Raw genomic sequence first — 26,934 nt, forward strand, 5'->3', positions numbered from 1 at the left:
TGGCCACTTGTGGGGTAATTTAAAGCCAAATAGCATAACGGATCGACTCCATTGCGTAATGCACAAAATATTCCAGAGGATTCACGGCTATTTACATCACATACATATTTACCAGCTCAGTGGCCTAGTGGTAGCGTGTCCTCCCTGAAACTGGAAGGTTTTGGGTTCAAACCCTGGCTGGGTCATACCAAAGACTACAAAAATGGGACCCATTTCCTCCCTGCTTGGCACTCAGTGTAAGGGGTTGAAATGTGGGCTCCCCTCTCCCCCAGGGGATGGACCAAAATCACACGGGACTGGGTTAAATGCCGAGGACAAATTTCACCACATCCAGATGCGTGTGTGACGATCATTGGGACTTTTACTTTAATTATGCATGCTCATATGGCTTTCATTTGACAAATGCTTGCCAGGTGTCTTGGTGTGAAGAGTTTGCACTGTTCAGTTTGAAGTATTGCATTCAGCGTAGGTTTGACCAATAAGTAGGACAACAATTTATATACGGTCATTTTAAAGCTCACTATATCCATCATTAAAAGCTCCTAAAAAATATATATAAAAGATATGTTATACAGTTTAACTTCCAGAAAAACATCACGTGAAATAGAAACAAAGATAAGTGTCACTCTAGCTTAGAGCCTTGGTAGTATTAAGCCGTATTTCAACATTTTGGCAAATTGTAGTCATCACAGCAGTTGCTTGTTTCAGCCCTGACTGGAATGTTTATTTTAAACACTACATCATCGGCCTTTCCTCTCTGGGCATTGGATTTTGTAGCCCACCCTGTAGGCTTGCAGGTACACACGTGCCTGGTTCATCCTGTTGAAAAAAAAAAAAAGCCATCTCATATAATTAATCATGCTAAGATTTAACTATTGGAATAATTGTGCTCCATATGCTAATTTACATATACATCAACCTGTATTTGGTGCAAAGCTGAATCCCAAAAGGTCCGCAACGGTCAACGTAACTTTCCCTAAACGCTTTTCTCACCGCTCGAGCCCTGCTGACCACAGTAGTGACCACCGGGCATGTCCTTCAAATCAATGACGACATCACACATGACATTACAAGAACAAAATAGTGTCCACATTATTGATTACATCATACTTACAGTCGCTCACAGCGCAAGCCCGCGGTGCCCTCGGGACATGTGCAAGTATTGAGAGGACTGCAGGTGGCGCCGTTCCGGCAGGGAGGAACGCACGGTGTAGTCACCGCTGCGTAGGAGCACACGGAAAAGTTTTAAGACGCACAATGTGCGATGCATAATGGCACAAACACGCACTGACCTGTTTCACAGAGACTTCCGGTGAATCCTTTGGCACAGCGACACCTATTGAGGCCTTCGCACACGCCGCCATTTTTACAAGTCTTCTGACACTGAACAGGCTCTGAATAAAAACAATTAAAGGGAGGGAGGTATGAAAAAGAAAAGTGTCGCAATGGCAGGGGTTCAGAAGAAACTACATCAGACTGTTATGAATGCAGATATAACACATTTCTGTTGAATTTCACCTATTTGGCATCGAACTCCTTGCCATCCGCCAACGCACGTGCACATATTCACGTTCACACATCGGCCGCCATTTTGACAGGCGGGTGTGCACAAGGCTACAAAACACACACAAACACTGTGTTGTCGTTGCCGAAGAGGAAAGTCATCTGCTGTAACTGACCAAGCTTGGATTGGGGTTACTCACGCGAAAGGCACTGGGGGCCCGTGTAGTCTGACGGACATTGGCAGGTATCAGGACCCACGCAGCGACCGCCATTAGCGCATAGCAACTGACATACGGCTGAGATTTAAAAATGTAAAAAAATTAAAAAAGCACATGAAGAATGATGACATCATCATCATTATAAAAGAAGTCTACCTGTGTGGCAGCCTTCTCCAGTCCAACCAGGAGGACATAAACATTTGTTCCAGCGCATACATGTACCTCCATGCGCACAAGGTGGGGAGCACATGGCTAAAATGCACACAAAGTCCAATAATCAAAAAAACTTCCCATCCCTTGATATCTACAACATGTCAGTAGAGAAAGAAACCTGAGCAGCCAAGGCCAGGGTAGCCCGGAGGACAGTCGCAGCTGTTTGGCGCCGTACACACTCCGTAGTTCTGACATGGCGGTTCACACACAGCTGGAAAGACGGGATGCCTTGTGTCATGCCAACACAAAAACTGGACTGTACAGCGTACTGTACAATTCCACTCACGTCGACATTTGGTGAGGTCATCGCTTTGCACTTGATAGCCCTCCTTGCAGGTGCAGTTGAAAATGCCGGGGTGATTCTCGCACAACTGCTCGCAGCCTCCGTTTGTGAAATCTCCGCACTCGTCCACATCTCGTGACAGAAAACACAGACGGTGTAATAAAAAGATTACTTTGGCGCCCTCTTGTGGATCTTACCATCGCAGCTCCTCAGGTCCTCGCTCAGTTTCCAGCCCGCGCGGCAGCTACATCGAACATGGCCCTCGGCCCCCGTGACACAAATGTGGTCGCAACCGCCGTTTCTCAATTCACAAGACGAAACATCTGTGCAGATGATGAAAACGCGACAGGAGAGCGTTTTGTCAACAGAAAATCATCCGCTTGAAAATACGATTGGCTTTCAATTTCATTCGGAAGTGAAATACTGCTGCAGGTGAGGTTATCGGTGTCCAGCAGCAGAGGAGGTGGGCAGTGGCAGTCGTGTCCCCCCGGGGAATTGGTGCAGATGTGCGAGCAGCCGCCATTCTGAAGTTTACATTCGTCGATGTCTAAGCACACAGAAAAAATGGCAAAAAAAAAAAGTCATTTTCGACAAACTTTTCTCTCTCCATGCAACACATTTTTGCTATCACTGAACCATAAAATGTGAGTGCTGCTCGTCCGTGTTTAAATGCTTGAAAATGAGCTGGTAGACTGTGAGTGAGGAATCTGACCCACGCAGGTGCGGCCGTCGATGTGGAGCTGGTAGCCGGGCCTGCACGAGCATCGGAAGGATCCCGGGGTGTTGACGCACGAGTGCGCGCAGCTTCCGTTCCGGGACAAACACTCGTTCACGTCTATCACATTTTAATTCCACAATCAATATGGGGAGTTATTAACATTGATGGCAGGGCGAATATTTTACTCACCTGTGCATCCGTGTCCATCTGGATTTAGTTGGTAGCCGGAAACACACTGGCAACTGTAGCCTCCTGGTTCATTCGTGCAGTTGTGGTCACAGTGTCCGTTGTTCACGGCGCACTCGTCAACGTCTGCCGGCAAAATTACGTAGCATTAAGTCGACATTTCAAACCGGATTGAGTTTCTGAGGGGAACCGATCATGCCTGTATTGGCCCAGCGCTCACCGAAACAAGAATGTCCATCTCCGTTGAAACCTTGGTAGCACTGGCAGAAGTAGGAGCCGACGATGTTGCCGCAGCGAGCGTTGACGTCACAACCGTGAACGCCTGACGTGCACTCGTTCGTATCTGAGAAGAAACTCAACGATCATATCTCACTCCAAAACAAAATGGCGGTCTTTCCCGGAATGTTTGTAAAACTTTAGCATGAGTCAACTCGACCGATCTCATGTTTCTGAGTGAAACTTGCCTTCACAGTTTTGTCCATTGTGAGCCCCGTGGTATCCCACAGGGCAGGAACAGCTGAAGGAGCCGAGGGTGTTTGTGCACTCCGCATTGCCGTCGCAGGCTCGCAGGCCCGTCACCGCGGCCAGGGCGCACTCGTCGACATCTGCGAAACCAGAACAGCGTGCTATTTAGCGGGGACCACCGCGGCGCGGTTAATTACTCCTCATCATGCTCTCACACACACAAACATCATCTCTGCGGACGGACCCTGGCACCCTTCTGCACCCTTCAGGTAACCACGGTGACATTGGCACAAGTACGAGCCCGGGGTGTTGGTGCACTTTGCGTGAGGGCCACACTGTTCCTTTTCTCCACACTCGTCAACATCTGCGGAAGGGACAGAGGAAAATGCAAATATTTATCTCAGTTGTCTTTAATTTATGCACAGTATTATATAAATTAGTTTCACAAAGTGAAATATTTTCTTTGAACATAAATGGCAAAGCTACACATGCACACAGATAATATAATAATACCCACAGGCATTTATTCTTTATCTTCTGTAAAGAGCATCAGGTTGATACTTTACCTTTGCATCCTGCTGCTTCCTCAAGACTGAAGCCAAGTGGGCAGGTGCAGATGTCTCCGATCTTTAGCATGTCTGATGGACAGCCACAATCCGAGCTGCCCTCAAGCATCACCTGGTTGCCGGGACACTGAGGAGCAGCACTGGGAAACTGGCGGGCAGCTGAAGTGGGTACAAGGCTGGTAGTTGACAATTGACTAGGTAGGCTAGTGGATGCTTGGCTGAGAGCAGTGGAAGTGACTAATATGAAAGAAAAAGCGTTAAGAGGCACATTATGACTCAAAATGAAAAGAGAGTTGGTTTTCAAATCACCCATAGTCGGTGTAGGTTGGCTGAGATTTCCGATGAGATTCTCAATCTGTAAGAGAAAATCGATGGATGTTTTTCTTCCCGGGCTATAAAATTGGTATGCCGCAGGCGTTGGACTAATCAATTTCATCTCATTGCTCTGTAGTTCAGTCACTTGCCTGGTGTTTGACGAGATCTGACTGCATGCTTTTGAAGACTTCATTTTCATCTCCCTCGGTGCTGTTCGGTGATTTAGTCGCTGAGGCGGCCAGCAGAAGGGCAGGCAGGAGGATGGAGAGGTGAGGCATGGCTTGATGAAGAGGAGCAGGAGAAGCCTAATCAAAGACCAAAACAAATCTGATATTGTTTATTTTAATAGAGATGAACCTATTGATTGTGGGGGAAAAAAAACATTAAATCACAACTGAAATACACCTTTAGAATGAATCTTTTACTTTTTTATTATTATTTATTTTCTAAAGAAACAACAAGGATAGGTTCCACAAACGAGAAATGAATAAGTGAATCCGTGAGTATGGAGAATGGTGGGAGGTAAACGCGCAAATCGCAACTACACTGCGAAACTTATCCAGAAGTAAATAAGACTTGTATTCCAGGCCCAGAATGGTATGTTGAAAAATGTGCAAAAGAATTTTGAGGAGCCACTACAGAAGATCAAATGTACTTTAAAAAGTGGGGGCTCATTCATAGTGAACATGTCCAGACGGGCGGAACAACACCGAAATGCACCCTGTTATTAAGTTGACATGAAGCCCCTTCCTCCTCCTTCCTCGGAACAAAAAAAACAAAACTTGAATAAAAAACGGTCACAATATTGAGAAATATGTGGAATATTATACCGACTAATTAATCGTTGATTAAACATGGAAGTGTTTAGCGCGATCGAGCCTCGAGGACACTCTACAAATGGACCTAAAAACTCACTTTCAATCTTTTTCTATATAAAGTTAAATGCTTTATTGTGATTGAAAATGCTAAGTAATGAACTTACCTGATGAACAAGTTTCAAAGAGCATACATATTGGTTCCGAGATGTCAAAACGTGTGGATCCGCGATAGAACTTTGCCCACTCCTCAACTTCTCCAGAGCCTCCTGTAGGGAGGGAGCACATCGTGGCCCCGCGACGGAAGGGGTGAGAGGGAGGGAGGGAGGGAGGAAGGGGGTGGTGGTAGTGGTTCTGGCCCGACGTCGACAAAGTTTGGGTCAGCAAGTCGAGTACATTTACATACTTCGAATCAAGTATACTCGAGTTTGGTGCATATAAATGAAGCCACAAGGGGGCAGCAGATGGCTCCTCAGTGTATGCATGTTCAGTTATTGCCGTTTTGACCATTTTATTAAAACTTGTACAGGTTAATGATTACGAAAAAAAAACGTAACACGTTGAAATAGGACTACAGTAAAAAAAAAAAAAAAAAGTACACAACAAGAACAACAACAATAACGTCACACATGTTAAAGGTAAGATGTGTTTTGTAAACTGCATTATACTGCACTGTTTTCCTCTTGTGTTGATGGGGGGAAAAAAAAAAAAAAACACTTTCTAAAGCTTGTTCCCATAATCCAATTTACATGAAATAACATTTTGGAGCTGCCATAACTATTGTAACCTTGTGAAAAGTGAACAAAGCGGCTTTTCACAAGGCGTTAAAAAGCCCATTGTGAATTGAGCACACATGGAGATGCGGCAAAATACATCATACATAAGGCAAAGGACTGATGTAGGCTACACGTCTTGCTCACAGAATTCTTAGTAATGAAACACAACTGACGTAATACTCACACACAAATGATGTAACACAAAATACTGTATTATAATATCTGTAACGCCATGTAGCAGTGCGACTGAACAACATACATTGGCAGCAGCGGACGCTTGCTCTGTGCAGCCCACGAATAGCGAAAAGGCGACCGTTGAAATGCATTGGTTTGGGATTGAAGAAAAATTCTTCCAAAAAAGCTAAAGTAAATGTGTGTGTGTGTGTAATGCCTTGGCACGTCTATAAGGGTGTGTCCATCATGCTGCCCTTTGCCGCGGGGGACACCACACCACAGTTCCTCTCCTGCCACCTGAGCCACTGCATGTGCACCTCTTTTTGCACCTGTAAAACACACAAAAATGCTTATGCTTGTTTTTGTCAGCCATTTTAGTTTTAGTCTACAAAATCATTATTATTAATTTCAGTCACACTTCAGTCATTCATTTAAAAATACACCCTTGTGTCTTTTTCATGGTAAATCCATGAAATGATCAAAATTCTACACCATGCTCACCCTACTTTAGATGGTAGAGGCAAAAAAAAAAATAAGTAAATGAATGTGATTTGATTAGCGTGTGGTGTGCACTCACCTCTTGATTGAGGAAGCAGTAGAGGATTGCGACAAGGAGCCCCTGAAAAACAAGCACGTTTTCATTTATAAAACCTGAACGAGGACAAATAGACAATCAACTCTGAAAGTGCATGTAAACAAAAAAACAAAACAACAATTTTCTTAATGTGCTCTTAATATCATCACATGTTCGACAGTCACATTTGAAAAATCAGTGCTGATTGGCAGCTCTAAATATGGATGATAACGTTAATGTCCGTAACAGCGAGTGTACAAATGTAATTAACAAAATAAAGTATATCTTTCAGATTAGATTGAAACGAGCCATGAAAATGTATTTGACAATTTACCCAGCAGAGAACACCTATTGGATCTGATGATGCGCATTAGCCTCGAGTTGCACTTCCTCACCTAATTGCCAGACAGGAAGGTGCAAAGAACTTAATTATCTTACGAGTCGCAATCGAGCATCCTATGCTTCCGAAAAAAAAAAAAAAAAAACACTCCGCATTTAGCTTCGAGACCAGTCTCTGGCCTCAGTAACTCATAAAGTCATACATTATTCATTTTTCATCCTCCGGGGTGATTAATCCTATGAAAGAGTAAGTGATTGAATTTGAATCTGCTAATGAAAGTTGCACTTCGAATGCATTCACTAACCAGATCAGGATGGTTTATTTCCTGTAATTTTTTTTTCTAAACCAAAAACCTTCAGTGCCACCAAATGCAATTTTCCATCTTATCCACAACCCTCATACCTACTTAGAGCTTTTAAAAGCAGGATACTGCGGAAGGGATCCAACTACCTGGAAGGATCCGATGCAGAGCTCAACCCAGAGGCGCAGGTTTATGTTAAAGTAGTCAGGCAGGAAATTGAAAAAGATGTAGTGGGTGCCAAACAAGGGGATGAGCAGCAGGGTGGACTTGGTCAGGCGTCTGGTGGCACAAACAAATGCAATATAGAAAAATAGCAAAATAAGAATGACATATTGTGTATTTATAAGAACCACATTGCAATTCCGCTAGCTTAATGCCAACACAAAAAAAATACAAAACGAGCTAATGTGCAGCATCAACACGTGGACAGACAAAATACTATGAAATATAAAACTATAAAATTCTGGATTGAATTGTGCATGTTTCATAAATGAGATATCACACCACTTACACTAAACATGATCTTGCCATGACGACCATAAACTTGCAATTTTTTTTTTTTACTGTTATTTGGTACAATGTGTACAAGACCGACCTTGGACAATGAGTCCCACATGTTGGTTCACTTAGTGAAAAAGATGACTGTTGTTAGCTGATGACGTGTAGCATCTTGCGCTGGTAAATATCCATTACAGGAACACTCTCTGCCAAAGATTTCTGTCTATGTTTATGACGGTAATAGAACAAGAGTGCTGAGAAAAAAGTAGTAGTGTTTTGTCAATTTAGCCGCCTCCAGGCAACTCATCTCGGCATCGGTGGATGGTTTTTTTTTCCTCTCTCTCACTCTTCCATCACGTACACAGTGTGCCCAAACACATTCCTCTGATCTGCCAGCTCATTTCAATGGGTTTCCTCGTAAGCCTCTCATGAAGCAGAGAGCGAGGCAGAGCAGTGGCTAAATGAATTCATCACGGGCCCGAGCTGCGATGCATCAACCATTTTGCACACGATTTGAATGGTTTCATCTGAAATGAAAATGTTGACAGGTATGTTTTATGAATGGCTAGATTGAAGAGGTGCCAAATTGTGATGCACCGATGCAGCTTGACGGTTCAAAATAAATTCTTCCCTTGGAAGCAACATGCATTGCACAATAGTAGTGTTGCATCCCCCCCCCACCCATTGAAATGAATCAAAATGCTATTCATGTGTTCCAGGCGTTGTGCTACTTCTTGGTTGTGTTTTGCTATTGGGGAAACCAACACTGTGGCGGAGCTAGAATGGGGTGTGCGGGGGCAGTGCCCCCTCACTGAAAGATGCTTGGACACCCTACGTGGATGGCAAGATAATTGCCTTTTGGGCAGTTTCTGTTTTTTACAGAAATTGTTTGCAATATTTTTGTAAGTCCAGAGTAGGGAATAAAATAGGAAACTTTATTATTATTATTTATCCTATTTATTATGAAATATTTATTATCAAGAAATTTTGGGGTTTGTAAAAAATTTTTTTAGCTTGCTTTGAGGACCCCCTTAAATATCCTTGCCCTCCAATAAAAAAAAATCCTAGCTTCACTCTGCAATAGTTATGCCACATTGCAGCTCCATCTATAGTGATCACTCAAGCAGAACGTCAAGGAATAATAACAGCGGCAAAAGAATCACCTGTACTGTGATGAGTTATTGAACTGGATTAGTCGCGGACTCAGCTTCTGGATCAGAATTCTAACGATGTTGACAAAGAGAATGAAGTTGACCTGAAAGAAGAAGGAGAATGAGTGGAGAGAGAGGGAGGTGATGAAGGTTGGCTGCCTATTATTGCACACGGCGGCAACAATACGTGCAGCAGAGCGTATAACGGGATGGGATGGACGCATCTGGCACGTCGTTCTGGCACGCACAAATGGTGCATCATTGAAATTTACGTGCGATGCTTTATCAGCGGAGGAAGGCGTAAACAAAAAACGTAATCAACTCATCTGCATGACAATCGGGGCGGAATGAGCAGGTGCCAATGAACAATGAGCAGCATTTACCACAATGGACACCACAATGGGGCCCTTGATGATCCACCAATAGTGCGAGTCTTCATTGAGGTCCCAGCATCTGTACGGAAGGACAGGTGAGAGACATTTAGAGATGTAACCTTAAGACCAGGGGTGTCAAAATCGTTTTTGTCACTTCAGTTCTTTAGCACACCCAAATCTAATTTTCAATCCAATCTGTGGAGAGAAAATATTTCACCCGCATTTTTTTTTTTTTTCTAAGCGTGTAGCGCAGTAAATTTCAGATGATGACGCATTTATTTGAAAGGTCAATCGATTTCTTCATGATTAGATTGTAAGAAATACGTTTGACGATACAAACTCTGTGTCTTCAAAATACACCCTGGACCCGATCCACAGCACGATGAAGAACACGGGAACCCCTGTGAAGTTAGAAAAATAAATGAATAAATAAATAAAACAGTTTGAAACACATCAAATTAGATTTCTTTTCTTTTTTTTTACTTCCTAATAATGCTATTGATCCCTTGTGTCGGGAAGAAGATAACAATCAATGAAATGATGTCAATGTCTCTTGCCTCTTCAATGTTCACTGTACTGAGAGAAGAAAGCTCGCTTTTGTCCCAATGAAACAGCTCATTTTAAGATCAATACGAGATTTTCATCATCTTTGATGCCCTTTAAATTCACCTTCATGTCTTATCTTGGGTTAGTTAATCCTGGGAAATGCTCCCTTTTCCTCCCGTCTGGCTGCCATCGAAAGTAATCTCCTCCCCTGATCACGTTGCGGGAAAATGAAATCTCAACATTTCTATGCAATTTATCTCCGCGGGGCCTCACTCAAGGTAATCTTCTTCCTAAACTGGACACTGCCTGTCTTAAAGGCGCCGTCCATTTTTTTTCTTCTTCACAATTTAAAATAGTTTCCAAAATAGTTTTTTAGCATAATATACATATTGCACGTGCAGATAAACTAAATTTGAGCGTCTCACCCCATCCCAGCAGGCTGAATCCCCACAGGCACCGTCGTCTGTGGTAAAACGAGGAGAGCAGTAGGGAAGTGAGGTAGAGCGCCTCCACCAGGAGCCAGAAGAAATTGGCCATGACGCAATAGTGACAAAAGACCACAGCGGCCTTACAGGCGAACTGGGAAGACGACAAAAAGGCGTGAGGCTTTAGTTAATACCACGAGCGGCGTTAATGAGCCAGAGAACGTTTCTCTTACGGTGGAGAGGGTGCAGTGGTTGGTGTCGTCGCTGGAGAACAGAGTGGCGTCCTTGACGAACACCGCCGCGGCTTTCAGGATGAAGGTGAGGAAGAGTTGGATGTGGATGAAGTTTCTAGCGCAACGGAGCCTCCTGATGAAAAGACATTTTTATTTGTATCGGGTGTATGAGGAGAAACATGTCTGCCTACCTAAAGAAGAGCAGGATGACCACGGCGGCAGTCAACACCAGCAGCGAGATACTGTAGCCGATGGTGTAGATCAATTTCACGGTGGCAAAGTAGCTCTGCTCCGTCTGGCGGAAAGAAGATTACACAACATGGCTGCGGCAGGACTCCGAAAAGCCTTTTGTCACATTTTAAATGGTGTCGAGAGGCAATGTGATAAATTGACTCAAATGAAAAAGCTGCTTTATTCGTGTAATCACTCAGGCGGGTTTTTATCGCCGTCGTGAAACGCAATGTGTGGCACTTAAAAGTAGTACGCTGATAATTATCTCACACTTATTTTCTTCTTAATGGTGATACAACGTTCTCTTTTTGAGAAACAAGATAATCGCCGCTATTATCGGACAGATGACAAGCCATCCACTTAAATATTTGCAGAGTAGCTCATTAATGTCTTTGATGCTCTTTAGATCTGAGATTTGCACGACTCGGAATAAAAATGCCACAGTATGTATATTCCATGAATGGAAACAGCTGGATAGTTTTTTGTGTGAGATTGACGATCGCTCTCACCTCTGGTATGTCATCGTCCACCCTGCAGGCGACGTGGTACGGCGGGAACGGTTTGGACCAACCTCCATCGGTGCAATTTCGGCTCACTTGTCCTTATGTAAAGGAGAAGATTAATTCGATTAGTTCTCACTCAAGGATATGCATAATCGCCCAAAAAAAGAAAAAAAGCGGCTTCATGGCGAGTCTACTGATTAATTGCTTTGATCCTGATGAAATTGGAACGTGTCATTAAATACAGCAAACATAATTTGCGGGCGTGGAATGGCGTCACAGAATGGGTCTTACTCCCCAAATCGTAAAGATGTCAGAAAAAAAAAAATGTTTCGCTCTTGGGGCCATTTCAATCATTGATAGTAAAATTATGCCCAGCGACGGACGAGCGACCCTCCAGAGTGTACCCCAAGATTGGCTTCTATTCTTTTAAAACGCAACAGTGGCCAAGTTTTGTTTTTTGCAAAACAGATATTTGTTTTATATCGGAATACATTTTGAATATTCCTTCCGCATTCAAGCTGAGTACATTAACTGTAAATTTTTCTAAACATCAGCCGCCATTTTGGTGAAAAATCTATACCTGGTGGATTTAAATGCTCTCCATTTCGGCAAATTGGATAAATACATCGAATATTTTGCCGTTATTTATGCTAATGACTGAGCCCGGGCTTCGTGATGACAGCACTAATAAGCAAATGGGATGCAAATTGGTGTCATGAACATAATTAGCGGCATCCCCGCTGAGCATCAATCAACGATCAAAAGATATAAACGTTCTACTTTGGTCGCCTTCGCATTGTTCAGTCATCGAGAGTTGTTTTTTTGATGCCACGGACTTTTCTCAAAGCTCGCGCACGCTCCCATTGCGGGTAATTAGCGGAGACCCCGCCAGCATCCGATCCACAGGAGTCACTGCCTCTTTATAAAGAACAGGCCACATGAATAAATGAATCGACAAACATTCCGAACAACAAGTGTTGTTGTTCTAGAGGCACTCGCACCACTACAGTATCGAAAATGATATTGCGACGCAAAAGTCACCTGTGCCGTTTCGGAAGAGGGAAAACACAGCAGGACAAGCGCTGTAAACAGTTTCCCCGACTCCAGCGTGAGGCCAACACACCACTGCGTCCCAGAATGCTCGACAACCTGGGGAGGTAGGGAGAAAAAATCAATAGCATGAAATTGGAAAAATGTCTAAAATTGCCCACAAAATCATTTATGTTTCCATTTTTAAAGCTATTATTTTGTGGAACTTTTAAACTGGCCATTAAAGGGGACATACGATGCAAAAGTGACTTTTAAATTGCTTGTATACAAATAGTGCACTCATTAAAGGTGAAATCAGCCAAAGTATTTTTCGCTGATTTCATAAATGGCTCCTTAATCAACCTGATCAGACAACAAAAACATTAATTTGCTCGATTATCGTTATGTTCGTACGCCACCTGAAGGCAACGTACTATCTTTAATTGGCTTGTTGACACCTGAGTCTCACACTGCTGCTAATTCCATTGTGGATAATTCTGAGAAGCAATTAGGAGTAGACACTTGCGCAAACATTTCACATATCAGCCAGGGGGTTGGGATGTTGTTTGCAAACGCACCGTGAGCACTCGTGTTTCCCTGCTCGGCGATGGAGCGCAGGCATCGGCGCTCGTCTTTCTCCAGCTGGAAGATGAACTCGCACTCGGGGTGGAGGCTTGTTAGCGCCTGTAGACGTCACAAACAGAATCAACGGATTTTTAAACGAAGTAAGTTTTGTTTTGAAAAGAGAAGACTTGACTGGTCTTACTTGCAGCTTAACAGTTGAGACTTATTTATAACATGCACGTATGTGACCTATTCCCATTTGCTTGATTTATCAAAGGTGTTTGTTCCTGAAGAGGGCCAAGATTGTCCCTCATCAGCATCCAGCAAGTTTGCACTCCATCATAGTCAGAGCCACCGGAGATGATGTCTGGCACCGTTCCCACCACCGCGGCGCCAAATAACCACTCACCATCGTTTTTTATTTGTCTCACAGTATAACAAATAAGGCGTTGCGAAGATGGATGAATAAGATATTTACTATTTGTATTGATATTTCCTAGTGGATAGATTCAATTAAAAGAAGTAATCTAATTAATGAAAGGTTCTGTATTGAATGAATCGTAATTCATGAAGTATAAAGTGTCATTCGTAATGTATCAAATAGTTCAAACATGTTTGTGTTTAACAACAATAAAGCAATTAGTTAGACCATACATCCAAGTTGATTTGCTCTCCTCAATTATTCAGTTATGGGCTAAGCAAATGTGACGGACGTGATTGCTCGGGATGACTGGTGAGATTGTTTTTCCAGAAAACATGAAAAACAGAACTAAATATTGTCCCTTAACGCTTTGTCAAGTATCTCCAAATGACTTTTTGTCCAAAGTACAACTAAATTCTTAAGAGAATAGCCTTTTGATTGCCTCCTCTCTTAAATATCTGAAGTGTTTTGTGTTGGTCTTTTGCCCAAAGTCAGCTGGGATAAAAATGAATCCGGGTGGATGTTTGTAAAGAAGCTCCCTTTGGCTTTAGAAGAACATACGACTTGACTCCGCATTCAGCTCGAGATAAACAAAAACAACGCAATGTCTTTGAATTAGTAGTGTGGCGTGTTTTTAAAGCCCAAGGGCATGTGAAATCTTGAGGAAGAGCTTCTTTGTTCTATCGGGAGCACAGCCTACAGGCGGGAAAGAAAAAGTAAATAAAGTAAAAAAATAGTTGGAAATTTAAAACCAGCTCCACGAATACAGATTGCGTTTGGCCTTTTGAATTCCCATTGCTGATGAAATTAAGGAAATGAAAGAATTAAGTGTTTTTGTGACGTGCACACCTTTGCACATGCAGATATAATAATCACAAGCTTTCATTCAAACAGTCTATGAATAATCACGTATTTTTTTTTCCCCTTTTTGTTTCACGCGCCGTAGCGAACTGAAGAGAGAAACAAAAGAAAATGGACAAAGGGGAAGATTAAAGTTGCGCACACAATCTCCTCGGCGCTGGGCAGCAAAGAAAATTAACGAGCGAGCCGCGTGCGGCAACACTTCCGTTTCCATCTGCGAGGGGGAAACAACGGATCCGGAAACCGAACTGCTGCGCTAACGATTTAATGAGAGGCGTTAACTTGAGTTATGATGCATAATGATGGTTTCCTTCAAAGTCCGCGAAGGGATGAAAGGAAAAATATAGTGTCTTTTTTCAGCAGGTGGACAAATATACTACAAACGTGATATGAATCAGAATGCGTTGACTTCCCCTTTCGCATCCTCTGCTTTTAAATTCTTAGACTACATAATAATTTCCCCTTTTGTCTTTTTCTCAACAAAAACAGTGTTGTTTTTGTGTGTGGAACGCATTAATGGCATTTCCATTCACTTCAGGAGCAGCAGTTGATTTGAGAAGTGAACCCGTGTAGTCTACCTATCAATCAAAATAAATGAGCAGAATGACTTTTGTTTGTTTGAGTCTGAGTGTACTTGTGTGTGTGTTTTGATGATTATGATTCGCAACACCTCTGTGCGCTGAATGGTAATAGATTGAAGTGGAGCACGGTGATGAGCGGCGTTCCCGCTCCGGCGACGTTGATCACCGCACTGATCGATTGTCCGCGTCTATGCATTCTATTTGGTTATGAAAACACACGGAAGTGGAAGCAGAGCGGTGGGGGCTGACTAATAACAGCTGCGGATTTAAAGATGGGAGCGCCGGAGAGTAGAGTTGGAGTATGCGTCTTGTTTCTGGCGCTGCACTCCATTTGCTCCAAATAAATTGAGGATTCTAGAAACTAAATGGCAAATCAAAGTAATTAAGGTCTGCGTTGTTTAGTGCTCGCAGTTTGTAGTAAGGTATCTTCTCAGTCGAAATGACAGGAGGCCAATTGAAAAGTATCAATACACAATAATAATAGATGATATGGAAAAGCATTTGAATGTTCTGAACTCCTATTTTCTTTTCAGTGCTGTCTTAACCAGTCTAGTCTAGTGGCGAAGTAAAAATGAACAACTGCGATCATGTGGTTGCATAAGTGTGCACACCCTCATAACTGCCGATGTGGCTGTGCTCAGAATGAACCAATTAGACTCAAACTCATGTTAAAAGGGAGTCAGTGACAACCGTTCAAAAAGTGCTATAAAAAATAAAGTCTTTTCTGACATTTTTCATCCTTACGAACACGTATTAATTCAACCTATTGATTGAATATTCCTGACACCGTAGCGCATAATATTAACCTGCATTCTTTTTAATAGGGATTTTTTTTTCTTCTTCTAAATGTCCTGTCAGACAGTATTTAACTTTCATTTACTTTAAAAGCACCTGAGCTCTGTCGGGTACGTTCTGATTCTAATTGAAGCTCATTCCACAAGTCAATAAGAAGAGAAATTACACGGGTATAGAAATTAACAAAATTTGGGTCACCGGTTCAGCAAATCTAAATTTCCCCCTCTTCCATCTCAACACATTAAAGATAAATAAGTTTAGAATGTACTCACTGCAGGAGTCAAGCACAGTGTGAGGAAAGCCCCTCTGGAGTATATCTGCTGCATGTTGCCGTCCACCCGGCGTGAAGCCTGTGGAGAGTGGAGCCCACGCTGGAAGCGGCTTGGGGATGCAGAGCCTCTCTCTTTCTCTCTCTCTCTCTCTCATCCACCTTTCAATCTCAAAGACATGAGAAATGCAGACTTCCAGGGTGTGTTTTCAGAATAAAAGCATTTCTCATCAATTAGAAAACGAACACGCTCGCCAAAATCAAATGTCTGACTTGTTTACAGCAAGCACACTCTAGTAATTCTTCATGCAAGTAAAACACATCATGGCATGGATCGTACCATTAAAACTTTTTATATATTTAACAAGTGCAGCTCTGTCGTGAAAAATAGCATTGCATACAAATTTGCACCAATCAAAAATAGAAGCAATCAGCCCATGCTTTAACAAGAACGATATTTCAATGGAACCCAACAGTTTTTTCTCGAAATACAAAATTCAAATACGAGGAACACAAAAAAGCTATTAAAACATGTCAAAAAAGACTTACGAAATAAAACCCAACCTACACAAACAGCCAACGTTGTCCGAAAGTGAAGCCCTTTTGCAGTTAAGAGTCGATAGGCACTTAGAAGCTACAGAGCAACGTACTGCAACAAATTGTCGCAGCTCGCCACAGTAAGATGGTGGTGCTCATTTAATGTTTTGCTTTGCTGGATAGAAAAATATGAAATGACAACTAAGTGTCATATTTATACCAAACTCCTGAGAAGTGGGCACAGTGCAAATAGTGTCCCAATGCAAAAAAAGAAAAAGAAAAACCTTTCAATGTTTTTGACCTCTTGAGGGTGTCTGATTGCAAACATTTTAAAAATAATGTTGCGTAGCAAAACATTTTTTTTTTTTAAAAAACACGGTCTTTGTAGTCTTATTTTATAGTTCGACATTTGGCAGATTTCTCCATTGTAAAATTGACTAAATTAAAATCAATTAAACTGTACATTTAAACATTGCTCATTGCTCATGTCAGAAAATTTGGTGTGATATTTTTGTTTTCCTTTTCAGGTTAAAACAAAAACAAAATGTCATTCATGAGGTTTTTTTTTTTAGTAATCTCCCGTCGGTTGCCATGGTGATACTTAGTGTTGGCAAAGCTTCAGGGGAAGTCGCTTCCATCGTAGATGATGGGCTTTTCCATGGTCAGATGATAGAAGACTTTCTTGGAGATAAATCTGGGGGAGAATGCAAATCCCGTTAACTGTTGCATGACAGCTGGGTAAACGCTAGCGGGGAGCTCATGGTGAGAGTTGTCTTAACCAAATCGCTCGTCCGGAAGCATCGGCCCACTCAAAAGGATGAATCACTCGCAGGTAAAGAAACACGCTCCTACCGTGAGAAGGAGTTGTCGAAGATGAGCGCGTAGGTTCCCGGCCGACGCACTTTTAGCTGTCCCTGAATGGTCTCTTTGTGAGAATTGCAGCGCGTCAGTGGAATGAGAACCTGGAAAAGAGAAGAATGGAATCATGTTGGCTAGTGGTTTCAAAAAATAAAAAGTCATTGCCCTTCCCGGGTGCCAATCAGAAGTATCAAAGCAGTCTGATTACTGCCTGTAGGGGTGCTAATAAAAGCCCACTGAACTGAACTGCAGTGTTCAGTTCAAATTTTGGGACACCCTGAATGTGAGTAATTGATTTTCGGTCTTTATGGATGGATGGAGCCAGACTATTTTATTGATATCATTTTAAACTCGAATAAAAAAAAATCTTGAGCTGTGTCCCTAAAGTTAACCTGGCTGAATCTACCTTTGATCGCTCCAATTGATCATCAGCATTTTCCCGGTAAACCACACTAAAGGAAATGCTTTTTGGTTCCGAGGAAAACATCCAGCCGATGCTCGGCCCCGCGTCAGCCACCGCAACGGTCACCACGCTGTAACAGCTGGATTTGATGAAGAGCTCCCGCGAGCCGTCGCCAAACTGGGAAATATCCTCGATGCTGAGCGGGACGGTCATCCTGCAGGGAGACGGCCGTTTTAATAAAAAGGGATTTCGTAAAAGCCTTGCGCAGGTCGACGGCGACGCTCACGTGAGTTCTCCGGACTTGAGAAGGTTGATTTCCAAATCCTGTACAGTGGCAACGTTCTCCTCTGGCTCGTCAGGGGTTAATTCTCCTACGCCTCTGCAAAATTGATCACACACACAAAAAAAAGAATGGCAGAATACCATCCGCATGATGGAACCAGAGCTAAAGCTCAGGAGAAGAGGGAACGCTATTTCTGAAGATGACTTGGTGAGACTCTTCAGGATAATAACTTGTGCACTTGGATTCTAGCCACAAGTCTCTCGACAATCTTCACCCAAAATCTACCGGAACCTTTTTTTTTTTTTTTCTAGGGCTTTCAGACAAATCTTAGCAGCCATATGCTCTGTCGTCATGGAGACGGCAAAGTTGTCATTACATGTAACCATCGGGAGCCACTGATAACCTTCACTCCAAGAGCAAATCCAGAATATTTTCGACCCATAATGAAGCTACAAAATGAAGCAGTCTGACTTTCACATGATTACTCGGAACCGCTACAAGTCCTGTATATTAATCCGAGCATTAGGGCCTACCGTTCTCTAAGGTGAGCGTTCTAAGCCCTGAACCACACCAAACCAGGCCAACGAATTGGCTTTGGAAACACAGCGATGGAAGACTTACATATTCAGGGATCCGGATGGCCTTTGCTCGTGCTCTGCCTCAAAGGAGCCGCCGGTGGTCTGGGAGTTCGCGTCACTGTCGTAGACGCCGTTTACCTCCTCTTCTGTGATGATATCAAAAGTGCCGTCGTCAGGCTTGTTGCTCGGGTCTGAAACTGGGACAGAACTTAAGGATGCGATTCGGTTGAATAAAAAAAAAAAATTTGAAAAACTACAGAGTATATAAGAAAGAAATGGATAGGAAATCTTCACATTCAGGAAACTGTCACGCAAATCACCGGGATGATGTCGCCTTGTACCTGTGACACTCGGAGTGGGTGTATCAGGGGCCGGCTCAGGAGTAGGATGGGCTTCGGCTCCCGGTGGAGAAGGCTGCCGATCGGACGGGCTCAACTCGGCGGCGATGAAGCGTTCCATCACTCCGCTGTGACACTCCCGGCAGCAGCGCTCCTTCTTACCGCTGTGCTTGATCATCGCATAGTAGTTGCTGCAGTAGTAGCAGAAGATGCGGCCGCAGAGTCTACCAAAAAAAAAAATGTTAGTGGTGCGTCTCTGAAATGAGTCCTCTTGCGATGTTGAGCGCTGACCTGCAGTGATGCCTGCGCAGCCACCAGGTGAACTGGCCTTGACAGCCGAGGCAGTGAGTGGCATCATTGTCAACCAACCACCAGCGCTCCTCCGCTCGCAGTTTTTGCTCAAACTCCAGCGCGTCCGACTTCTGCCACAGAGCATCTTTGTCCCTGAGTGGAAAGGAGAGCACACATTATATTGAATTAACAGAAATAAAGCTTAATTCATTTGTTCATTTGGTTGGGGAAAAAAAAAAAAGCTGTGAAAGGTCTTATTGGCTGGCTTGAAAGGGGGAAGTTGTCAAAAGATTGTCACCCAAAATTTTATTTCATTTGAATTTCATTTTGTGAAGTGATCGGTGTATAACAAAATCTACATTTTACAGCTTCAACTTCTTAGAGATTTAATACTACAGAAGAACTACAGCACATCACAATCACTTTCTAATATTGTTGCTAAAATGAAAATAAGTGTAATGAATCGAATGTGCGGCTGGAGCTGATGTAAAAATAATTATCATAGAAGAAGTAGCAGGAATTCACACAAAAAAGCCAAGGGGAAGTGATTAACAGAACCACTGACATTTAGTGTTCAACTTTGCCATATGTGAAGGCCTTGCGGGCACTGAGGCAACGTTTACCTTATAAGCTCAATGAGGCGCTCCTCCAGATTGACCTTAGTCCTGTTAAGGTCATCAATCTCGGCAGTCATCTTCAGGTGCTGATTTTGTTGGGTGTCTTGGGTCGCGGTCAGTTCCCGCTTCAACGCCTCGCATTCATTTTGCGAGGCCAAGTGTGAGCTTTCGGCACTGAGGGGGGGGGGGAGAAAGACAGAGTTGATACGTCTGCATTACGCAGAGAAATTCGCCAGAGTCGAACCTGGCGAGGGCGTCTCTCAGCTGGTGGATGGCATCGTCGCTCTCGCGAACCGACGTTTCAGTCTTGGTGATGTGGGCGTCTTTCTCGCCGCCCAGCTGCAGGTACTGCTCATTCTCAGCCTTGTGAAGAGCAAAAGAAGAATTAGCGCTTTGGATCGACCCTTTTAATTTTTTGGGGCTGGAAATTTATCCATCCATCCATCCATTTTCTGAACCGCTTAGTTTCCACGGGGGTCGCGGGTGTGCTGGAGCCTATCTCAGCGGTCATCGGGCAGTAGGCGGGGGACACCCTGAACTGGTTGCCAGCCAATCGCAGGGCACACAGAGACAAACAACCATCCGCACTCGCACTCACACCTAGGGACAATTTGGAGTCTTCAATCGGCCTATCAAGCATGTTTTTGGGATGTGGGAGGAAACCGGAGTGCCCGGAGAAAACCCACGCGGGCCCGGGGAGAACATGCAAACTCCACACAGGGAGGGCCGGAGGCGGAATCGAACCCGCACCCTCCTAACTGTGAGGCGGACGTGCTACCCAGCGCGCCACCGAGCCGCCTGCTGGAAATTTATGTGAAAAAAAATTCTTATTTTTGGGAGAATTATTAATATCCCTCCCCGATTTTATTGGAGAAAACCCATTGATGTGGTTTCACTGTCACAACTCCAGAGCAGATAAAATGGGTAAAAAAAGAAATGCACACACAAACAACACGGACACAATTATTGGTCACTACAGGCCAATTTGGAGGCCGCCACTAATTAATTTCGGGCAGCCGCAGACCTCCGTTGAACTCTTCCGCCTGCCACCATTAAAGTAATCCACATCTCATTATCGGTATACGTGTGAGCGGAAGAGCTCTCGATGTGTCGCAAGAGAATGTTGAACGAGGCATACGAGGGCGTGCAATTATCTGCCAAGGCCTTTGAAGATAACGATAACGTCTGCACCCTGAGTGGAGGCGCGCACTACTACACACCAGGAAAGAGGCGAAATTTGACTTCAAGTGTAGATTCATAAACTACATCCACATATGAACTCTCGGAAAATGGAGATGTCGTACTATTACTAATGGTGTTGTTTGACGCTGGCGGAACACAAACCTCAAGTTCCGACACCCTTTCCCGCAAACGCGACACCTTCTCGTTCTCCTCTTGAAGCTGGCTTTTGACGTCGGAGAGCTGCTTCTCGACATTCTAAGAAGTGAGACGGGTGAGAAAGCGTGGTGTGAAAAGAAACAGGAGTGAAATGGTTTTGGACTTGAAGTCACCTTCATCTGGGCTTGATGGGTCATGTTTTCCGAGCTCATCTGGAACTTCAGGGATTTCATCTCCTCCTGGTTGGAGACTTTGAGGTTCTGCAGCTGGTTGCTGCTTTGTCCCAACTGTTCTTGAAGTTTGGCGATAGCTTCTGGGAGTTTCTCTTTGTGGTTCAGCTCCGCTTCCAGTCTTTCATTCTCGAGCTGCAACTGGCCCACGCATTCCTCCAGGCGCTCAACCTCATGCCTTAGTTCCTCCATGGCGACGGTGTCGTCGGCCCAGTTCTTCTTGGCTTCGTCTTTCTCCGCGCTTAGCTTACAGATGCTCATCCCCAGCTCGGCCATCTCTGTGTTGGCCCTGTGCAAGCCTTCCCGTGTTTCGGTGATCTCAAGGGCGAGACGGTTGTTGTCGGCTTTAAGGGCAGCCATCTCCTCTCGGAGGGCGGCGGCGGAGATGGACAGCTCGGCGTGGGCGGCCATCTCTCGGTCCCGCTGCTCGGTTAGCGCCTCTTCTTTCTTTTTGCACTCGAGGAGCTCGGCGACGTGCTTTTGGTTCAAGGCCTCGGTCTGGACTTTGAGCTGCTCGGTCAGAGTCCGGAGCTCATCCCTTTGGGCCTCGGTCACCTCCAGCTGCGCTTGGGACTTGAGCTTCTCCTCCTCCGATCGCTGCAAGTTCACCTTGAGGTTGAGGATGTCCGCCTGGAGTCTGGACACTTCCTTCATGTTCACCTCCAACTGGCCCTCCATCACGGTCAGCTTGATGACCGCTTCCTGGTTCTCTTTTGCCTGAACGGCGCTCCTCTCCAGCTGACACTTTTCCATCGCCTGCTTCTCACACGTAACCGCTTCGGTCATTTCGCTTTGTTTTTCGCAAGCTGCTTTTGCCAATTTCAGCTCCTTCTCCATGGACTCTAGAGTAAGCACCCTGGACTGGACCTCAAGAAGGTTCTTCTCTTTAGCCTGGAGCTGCGCCTCCGCGGCCCGCAGTTGCTCTTGAAGGCTGGCTTCATTCTTCCGCGAGTCTCCTAAGCTCTTCTCCAGCTCGCCGATCTGCCCGTGAACGCTCTTCAAGTCGGCCTGCATGAGAAACAGAGATTGTTTCACCGTGTCCTGCTCCTCTCTCAGGCTCTGGTTCTCCTCCTCGAGATGCTTAGACTTGTCATCTGAGAGCTTGGCGGCCATGTTGGCATTCTGCAGACTCTCCTCCAGTTTGAGATTCTCTTCTCGCAACCCTTTTTCTTTTTCACCCACAGTCATCTTGGCATCGTCCAGCTGTCTCCGTAGTTGTTTCTTAGAAGCCCTAAGAGATGCTAATTCACCTTCGAGGGTTGCTCGGTTCTCTGCCATCTCCTTCTTAAGCTCGTCGTTTTTCTTTGCCGAGCTCAGCAGTTTCTCATTTAATTCTATTAGATTGGCACACTGCGTCTTGTAGTCTTCTATCTTTGCGTCTTTCTCTCGAACGCAACTCTCTAGGTTGTCAAGCTTTGGGGTCAGCGTGTCCTTCTCGGCACTCAGGCTTTGGCAGTGGTCTTCGAGAAGTTGCAGCTTTTGGCAGCTGGTGGTCAGCTCTGCTTCTTTAACCTCCCACTGCTTTTTCAACGTGGCAATTTCTCCTTCTAAAGCCTCCCTCTGGCTACCCAGGCCCTCTTGTGCTCTCCTTTTCACCTCTTGCGCCTCTTTGTCCTTCTCCTCCAGAGATGTTTGGAGGTCTTGCAGCTGCCTTTGTAAGTTGCTGGCCTCTTTGTCTCGCAGTGTCAAGGCGCCTTGGAGCTTTTCAAGGGCGTGGCACTGTTCCTCTAGTCTGGTCTGCAGTTTGCCTTTTTCTTCAGACTCAGATGCAAGTTGCGCTCTGAGCTTTGTTTCAACATCCTTTGCCGCAGCTTCCTTAACCCGCAGCTGCTCCTCTGCCCTTTCCGTCTGCCTCTTCTTCTCTTCGGCCTCAGCAACGGCCTCCATCTTGCCCTTCTCTGCCTCCTTCAAGCTGTCCAACAACTCGTGTATCTTTTGCGCAGAATCAAAGTGACTGGCCGCCTGCTGGCCCTTCTCACTCAGAACTCCGTCCAACTTGGCCAGCAGCTCGATGTTCTTCCCCTCAGAGGCCGCCAGCTTTTCCTGGAGGAGGAGCTGCTCGGCCTCCGTGGCTTTTTCGACAGACCTGAGCTTTTCCACCTCTCTGGAAAGGCTCTCCTCTCTGCCTTGCAGACCTTTTAACTCTCCCTGCAAACCTCGTTGCTCCTCTTGCGCGGTGAGTGATGTATCCAGCTGCCTCTGGAGCTCCACCACAACCCCTCTGAGCTCCTCAGCCTCCGCGCTCAGCTGCTGCATTTTATTCAGGAGCTCCTGCTGCTTCAGATCGGAGCGGTCCAGCTCCAGACGAAGTTCTTCCACTGTGCTGACGTCTTCGCTGCAGGCAGGCAGGGAGTCGTTCAGGTCATTCAGCAAACCCTGACCATAGTCGGGGCTGGAGAGCAACTCAGATGCTTGCTAGATGTTTGCAAGGGACAAGAAAAGACAATGAGCAATGAATTAAACTGGAACAGATTTTGCTTGACTTCCGATCAGTTACCTGGGAGTAACTGCTGGCCAAACTGTTAATACTGGAACTGCGACTGGGTGGTTTCCATGTGTGTCCAGGTGAGCTTGCCCCTCCCAGTGTCCTCCTGTTGAACGTTTCATTTGTAATTTCCAAAAAAATAACTTTGCCCTGAACTAAACTCTTACCTAGCAAAGGTGGGCCAGGAGGCATCGAGGTCATAGCCTCTGGACGCGACATCAAAGTGAATCTCGTTGAGTTCGTACAAGTGGTTGATGATATCCACACTGAGGTGAGGCTTTAAAAATGGGCTTCTTGCGTAGTACCAGTCGCTGTGGACACACACACACAGAATACTGAAGCCAATGCATGAAAAGAAAAATGAAAACCAGCTCTTAAAATCATCAATGGAAATATTTTTGTTGCTTTGTTTTTGTTTGCAAAAACTATTTGGAATGAGAAGTTGTACCTGGTGACTCTCTGGTTCAAGAGGCACTGCTGCAGAGTGTCAGCCAATCGCTGGTGCACGAGGGAGTAACGAATGAACGCCCGGCCCTTCCCTAGCGACGTCTTCAGCTGTTGGACAGAGAAAAGGTTAAAGGTCCAATTTCTTCAACAAACAAGAAGTTGCACTTCCAGTTGCGTTGGTTCCACCCTTGTGGATTACGACTACCTGGATAACAATTCTACACAGACATTGTCGAACAAATGGCTCCGTTTGCCTGCAGTGACGTTCAGAATAACTGAGCCATTTGATACAAATGGCAATTCATCATCCTGTCTCTCAGCTCCAATTTAAATCACATTACACCACATGACTGAACACAAGACGCGGGCAATCCATTTTGCACAGATGTAAACGGACTCATTTGATCTGGTCTCGTGATTTCTGCCGTATAAATGTCAATGTTCAGTCAGCGGTGGCGTCTGATTCTTTTGCAGTTTTTGATTGGACAGTTTTCATCACTTCTAAACAGGTAAAAAATAAAAATGATTACAGTGCAATTTAGGGTGAAGGTATTCATACCTCCGTTATGGATTTGACGAAGCGAATGCCATCATTGGCGCCTTTGATTTTAGCCAGGCAATCAGTGAAGTAATCCCAGTAATCTTTTTTTGTGCCAAGAAATGTTGTCTTCTCCTTCTGGTCAAACTAAAAGACAAGTTGTGACACAGTTGTCATAAATCATTGGAATGACATTAAGAAGCGGAATAACTGTGACACACACTTGTAGCAGGTACTCCAGTTTGTAGGAGAATTTGTGCAGGCTGGTGCTGTCATCTGTAATAGGCTCCCCGTTTTCCTTATGCTCTTTAGCAAGCTCCCCAACAGCCTCTGCAATTCCAAAGAACAAATATAATAATTTATTCGTGACAAACAACACAAAACACAACATTGATTTGTGTATTTATGTAAAGTGGTGAACAACACAGGCTCCCCCTCGTGGTATGCAAAATAAACAAAGCCTAACTAGAGTTCAGTTGTATTTAACTTTTTACTTCATTTGCATTTAATTTAGGTAGTTTCTAAACTTTTATTAAGACTCAATTTTCATTTGACTTCAATGTGCAATACATTTTAATTCAACTGCTAAGTAAAGTTCCTTCTAATTTTCTTAAGCGCAGTGTTAATGTTCGAACGGTGCCTAATTAGAGTGACATAAAACAATACATCTACTTGCCTCGTATCCACCGCAAAAATTGGAAGGACGCTTGGGCGGGGTGTACCCTCAGCACATGCTCTTTGTCTGGCTGCATGCCGACACAGAGTTCACCACTTTTGTAAACGGACACTAAAGTCACATCCACCGGCGATCGTTTTTTTTTTTTTTTAACCAGATGAGGTAAGATTAGCTACATCCAGGCGTACCGAAGAGTGTCATAGTGTGCCGATTAAGTCTAGTGACTCTCCTGTTGCTTTTCTGCAGTCACGCACCATGTCAGGCCACAACTGTCCCAATGGTGATCTATTCACACACACGCACATAAAGCTGATGGCCTACCATGTAGATCTCGGATAATCCTCTGGAGCTGGCTCTCCCCAACCGTAGCCCCAGCAGCCATGGTCCTACCGCTCCTCCTCCCAGAAGTCACGTCCAGTCTGCTGAATCAAAATATCACAATCACCAGAGTACAAAAAAAGTCACAAAAATGTAGACTTTTTTTAATATGCTGTTGTGTATACAGAGTGATGTTAAAAAGAGCATTAACATGAGGCTCTAGCGCTGTTATACTGCAGTTAATACAGATTTTATGAAGCTTCAAATTGAAGGTTTATTACCACCAAGCTAGCAATCAATTATGAACTCGAACGGATGTAACTGTTTATGATATTTATCAAGGTTATGGGAAACGAGTACGGAGGCGGGGAATTAAGCTAAGGTAGTGGAAAAAAACAAGGAATGACCAAATGGAAGTAATACAATTAATATGCTAATATAAACCAAACCTTGCTCATGCTTTACTACATAGTCGATTTTTTTTAAACGGGGCCATTTAAGAGCAATGTTACGATGTATAACGTTCGCTAGAAGCTAACTAGGTTAATCTCCAGCGGCTTTGTTTAACTTTCACAAAAAAATTGAACCCTCGAGCAAAAAACAAGTGTCTTAATAAAATCATCTCAAACATTTTGATACTAATACGCGAAAAGTAAACGTTTAAATGTCCCGAAGGGAGGGGGTTTTCGCCGTATTGACAAACTTGGAACTTAGCTTTAAAACGGTAAACATTCAACAAGCATTCTTGACAACACTTCGTTAACGAAAACGCCATTTTAAAACTTCGAATATTATTTCTGACATTTGCTATAAGCGAAATTAGAAAACTTTTACATACTTTTCAGCATATGACTCATGTCCATATCAGCCCAGTTGCGCTATGAGCTCAAATTAGAGCAGCTGGTGTGATTGACACATATCGTCAGCCAATCACAGACCAACACCTATGTCCTCGACCAATGATATTGTGGAAAGTAGGCGGGAATTAACGACCAGCACGTTAGCAAGTTTGTTGTCGTTCGATTGTAAACACTGGCGTCATGTGATCGCTGGCATCACTTGCCCTATTT

The 26,934-nt window shown here is 44.2% G+C and overlaps 3 protein-coding genes across 5 annotated transcripts; all 3 read right to left on the reverse strand.

Moving 5' to 3' along the window:
- Window positions 1–338: 338 nt before the first annotated feature.
- Window positions 339–5,685, reverse strand: LOC119121305 (multiple epidermal growth factor-like domains protein 6). The gene is made up of 20 exons (XM_037248734.1): window positions 5,450–5,685; window positions 4,617–4,772; window positions 4,462–4,507; window positions 4,153–4,389; window positions 3,831–3,950; window positions 3,586–3,726; window positions 3,342–3,464; window positions 3,125–3,247; window positions 2,930–3,052; window positions 2,642–2,764; window positions 2,415–2,540; window positions 2,221–2,349; window positions 2,053–2,145; window positions 1,878–1,973; window positions 1,704–1,799; window positions 1,519–1,614; window positions 1,293–1,394; window positions 1,115–1,220; window positions 920–1,036; window positions 339–819 (listed from the first exon to the last, which is right to left on the reverse strand). Exons 2-20 carry the CDS (start codon window positions 4,743–4,745, stop codon window positions 741–743), a joined length of 2,205 nt encoding a protein of 734 aa, XP_037104629.1. The 5' UTR covers window positions 4,746–4,772; window positions 5,450–5,685; the 3' UTR covers window positions 339–740.
- On the reverse strand, window positions 971–26,779 carry fyco1a (FYVE and coiled-coil domain autophagy adaptor 1a). 3 transcript variants are annotated; one of them, XM_037248726.1, is made up of 18 exons: window positions 26,703–26,777; window positions 25,868–25,968; window positions 25,094–25,200; window positions 24,892–25,017; window positions 24,334–24,440; window positions 24,053–24,196; window positions 23,898–23,991; window positions 21,344–23,815; window positions 21,177–21,269; window positions 20,077–20,195; window positions 19,839–20,006; window positions 19,216–19,368; window positions 18,928–19,148; window positions 18,630–18,783; window positions 18,012–18,104; window positions 17,729–17,939; window positions 17,307–17,426; window positions 971–983 (listed from the first exon to the last, which is right to left on the reverse strand). In XM_037248726.1, the coding sequence occupies exons 2-17, from the start codon at window positions 25,926–25,928 to the stop codon at window positions 17,313–17,315; spliced, it is 4,437 nt and encodes a 1,478-aa protein (XP_037104621.1). In that variant the 5' UTR covers window positions 25,929–25,968; window positions 26,703–26,777; the 3' UTR covers window positions 971–983; window positions 17,307–17,312. The 3 variants fall into 3 exon arrangements, with proteins under 3 accessions (XP_037104621.1, XP_037104620.1, XP_037104619.1); XM_037248725.1 differs by lacking the exon at window positions 971–983 and adding an exon at window positions 16,265–17,158 and having other exon boundaries at window positions 17,317–17,426; window positions 25,868–25,965; window positions 26,703–26,779; XM_037248724.1 differs by lacking the exon at window positions 971–983 and adding an exon at window positions 16,265–17,158 and having other exon boundaries at window positions 17,317–17,426.
- Window positions 5,777–16,136, reverse strand: ghrhrl (growth hormone releasing hormone receptor, like). The gene is made up of 13 exons (XM_037248751.1): window positions 15,932–16,136; window positions 13,016–13,121; window positions 12,450–12,557; window positions 11,415–11,506; window positions 10,866–10,969; window positions 10,675–10,807; window positions 10,442–10,595; window positions 9,811–9,871; window positions 9,480–9,549; window positions 9,109–9,200; window positions 7,597–7,726; window positions 6,810–6,851; window positions 5,777–6,561 (listed from the first exon to the last, which is right to left on the reverse strand). The coding sequence occupies exons 1-13, from the start codon at window positions 15,983–15,985 to the stop codon at window positions 6,460–6,462; spliced, it is 1,248 nt and encodes a 415-aa protein (XP_037104646.1). The 5' UTR covers window positions 15,986–16,136; the 3' UTR covers window positions 5,777–6,459.
- Window positions 26,780–26,934: the final 155 nt, after the last annotated feature.

Source organism: Syngnathus acus, chromosome 4, assembly GCF_901709675.1.
Source record: "Syngnathus acus chromosome 4, fSynAcu1.2, whole genome shotgun sequence".
Taxonomy (NCBI): Eukaryota; Metazoa; Chordata; class Actinopteri; order Syngnathiformes; family Syngnathidae; genus Syngnathus; species Syngnathus acus.

Excerpts from the sequence above, each read along its gene's own strand:
- LOC119121305 (XM_037248734.1), bottom strand. The coding sequence starts at position 4,745 with ATGCCTCACCTCTCCATCCTCCTGCCTGCCCTTCTGCTGGCCGCCTCA. Across the intron at positions 1,800-1,877 it reads TGGAGAAGGCTGCCACACAG|CCGTATGTCAGTTGCTATGC; the intron begins GTAGACTTCTTT and ends TTTAAATCTCAG. Across the intron at positions 820-919 it reads CAGCTTTGCACCAAATACAG|GATGAACCAGGCACGTGTGT; the intron begins GTTGATGTATAT and ends TTTTTTCAACAG.
- fyco1a (XM_037248725.1), bottom strand. The coding sequence starts at position 25,928 with ATGGCTGCTGGGGCTACGGTTGGGGAGAGCCAGCTCCAGAGGATTATC. Across the intron at positions 24,197-24,333 it reads TTGAACCAGAGAGTCACCAG|CGACTGGTACTACGCAAGAA; the intron begins GTACAACTTCTC and ends GTGTGTCCACAG. Across the intron at positions 21,270-21,343 it reads CCCATCAAGCCCAGATGAAG|AATGTCGAGAAGCAGCTCTC; the intron begins GTGACTTCAAGT and ends CTCACTTCTTAG.
- ghrhrl (XM_037248751.1), bottom strand. The coding sequence starts at position 15,985 with ATGCAGCAGATATACTCCAGAGGGGCTTTCCTCACACTGTGCTTGACT. Across the intron at positions 12,558-13,015 it reads GGGAAACACGAGTGCTCACG|GTTGTCGAGCATTCTGGGAC; the intron begins GTGCGTTTGCAA and ends CTACCTCCCCAG. Across the intron at positions 7,727-9,108 it reads AATAACTCATCACAGTACAG|ACGCCTGACCAAGTCCACCC; the intron begins GTGATTCTTTTG and ends TTGTGCCACCAG.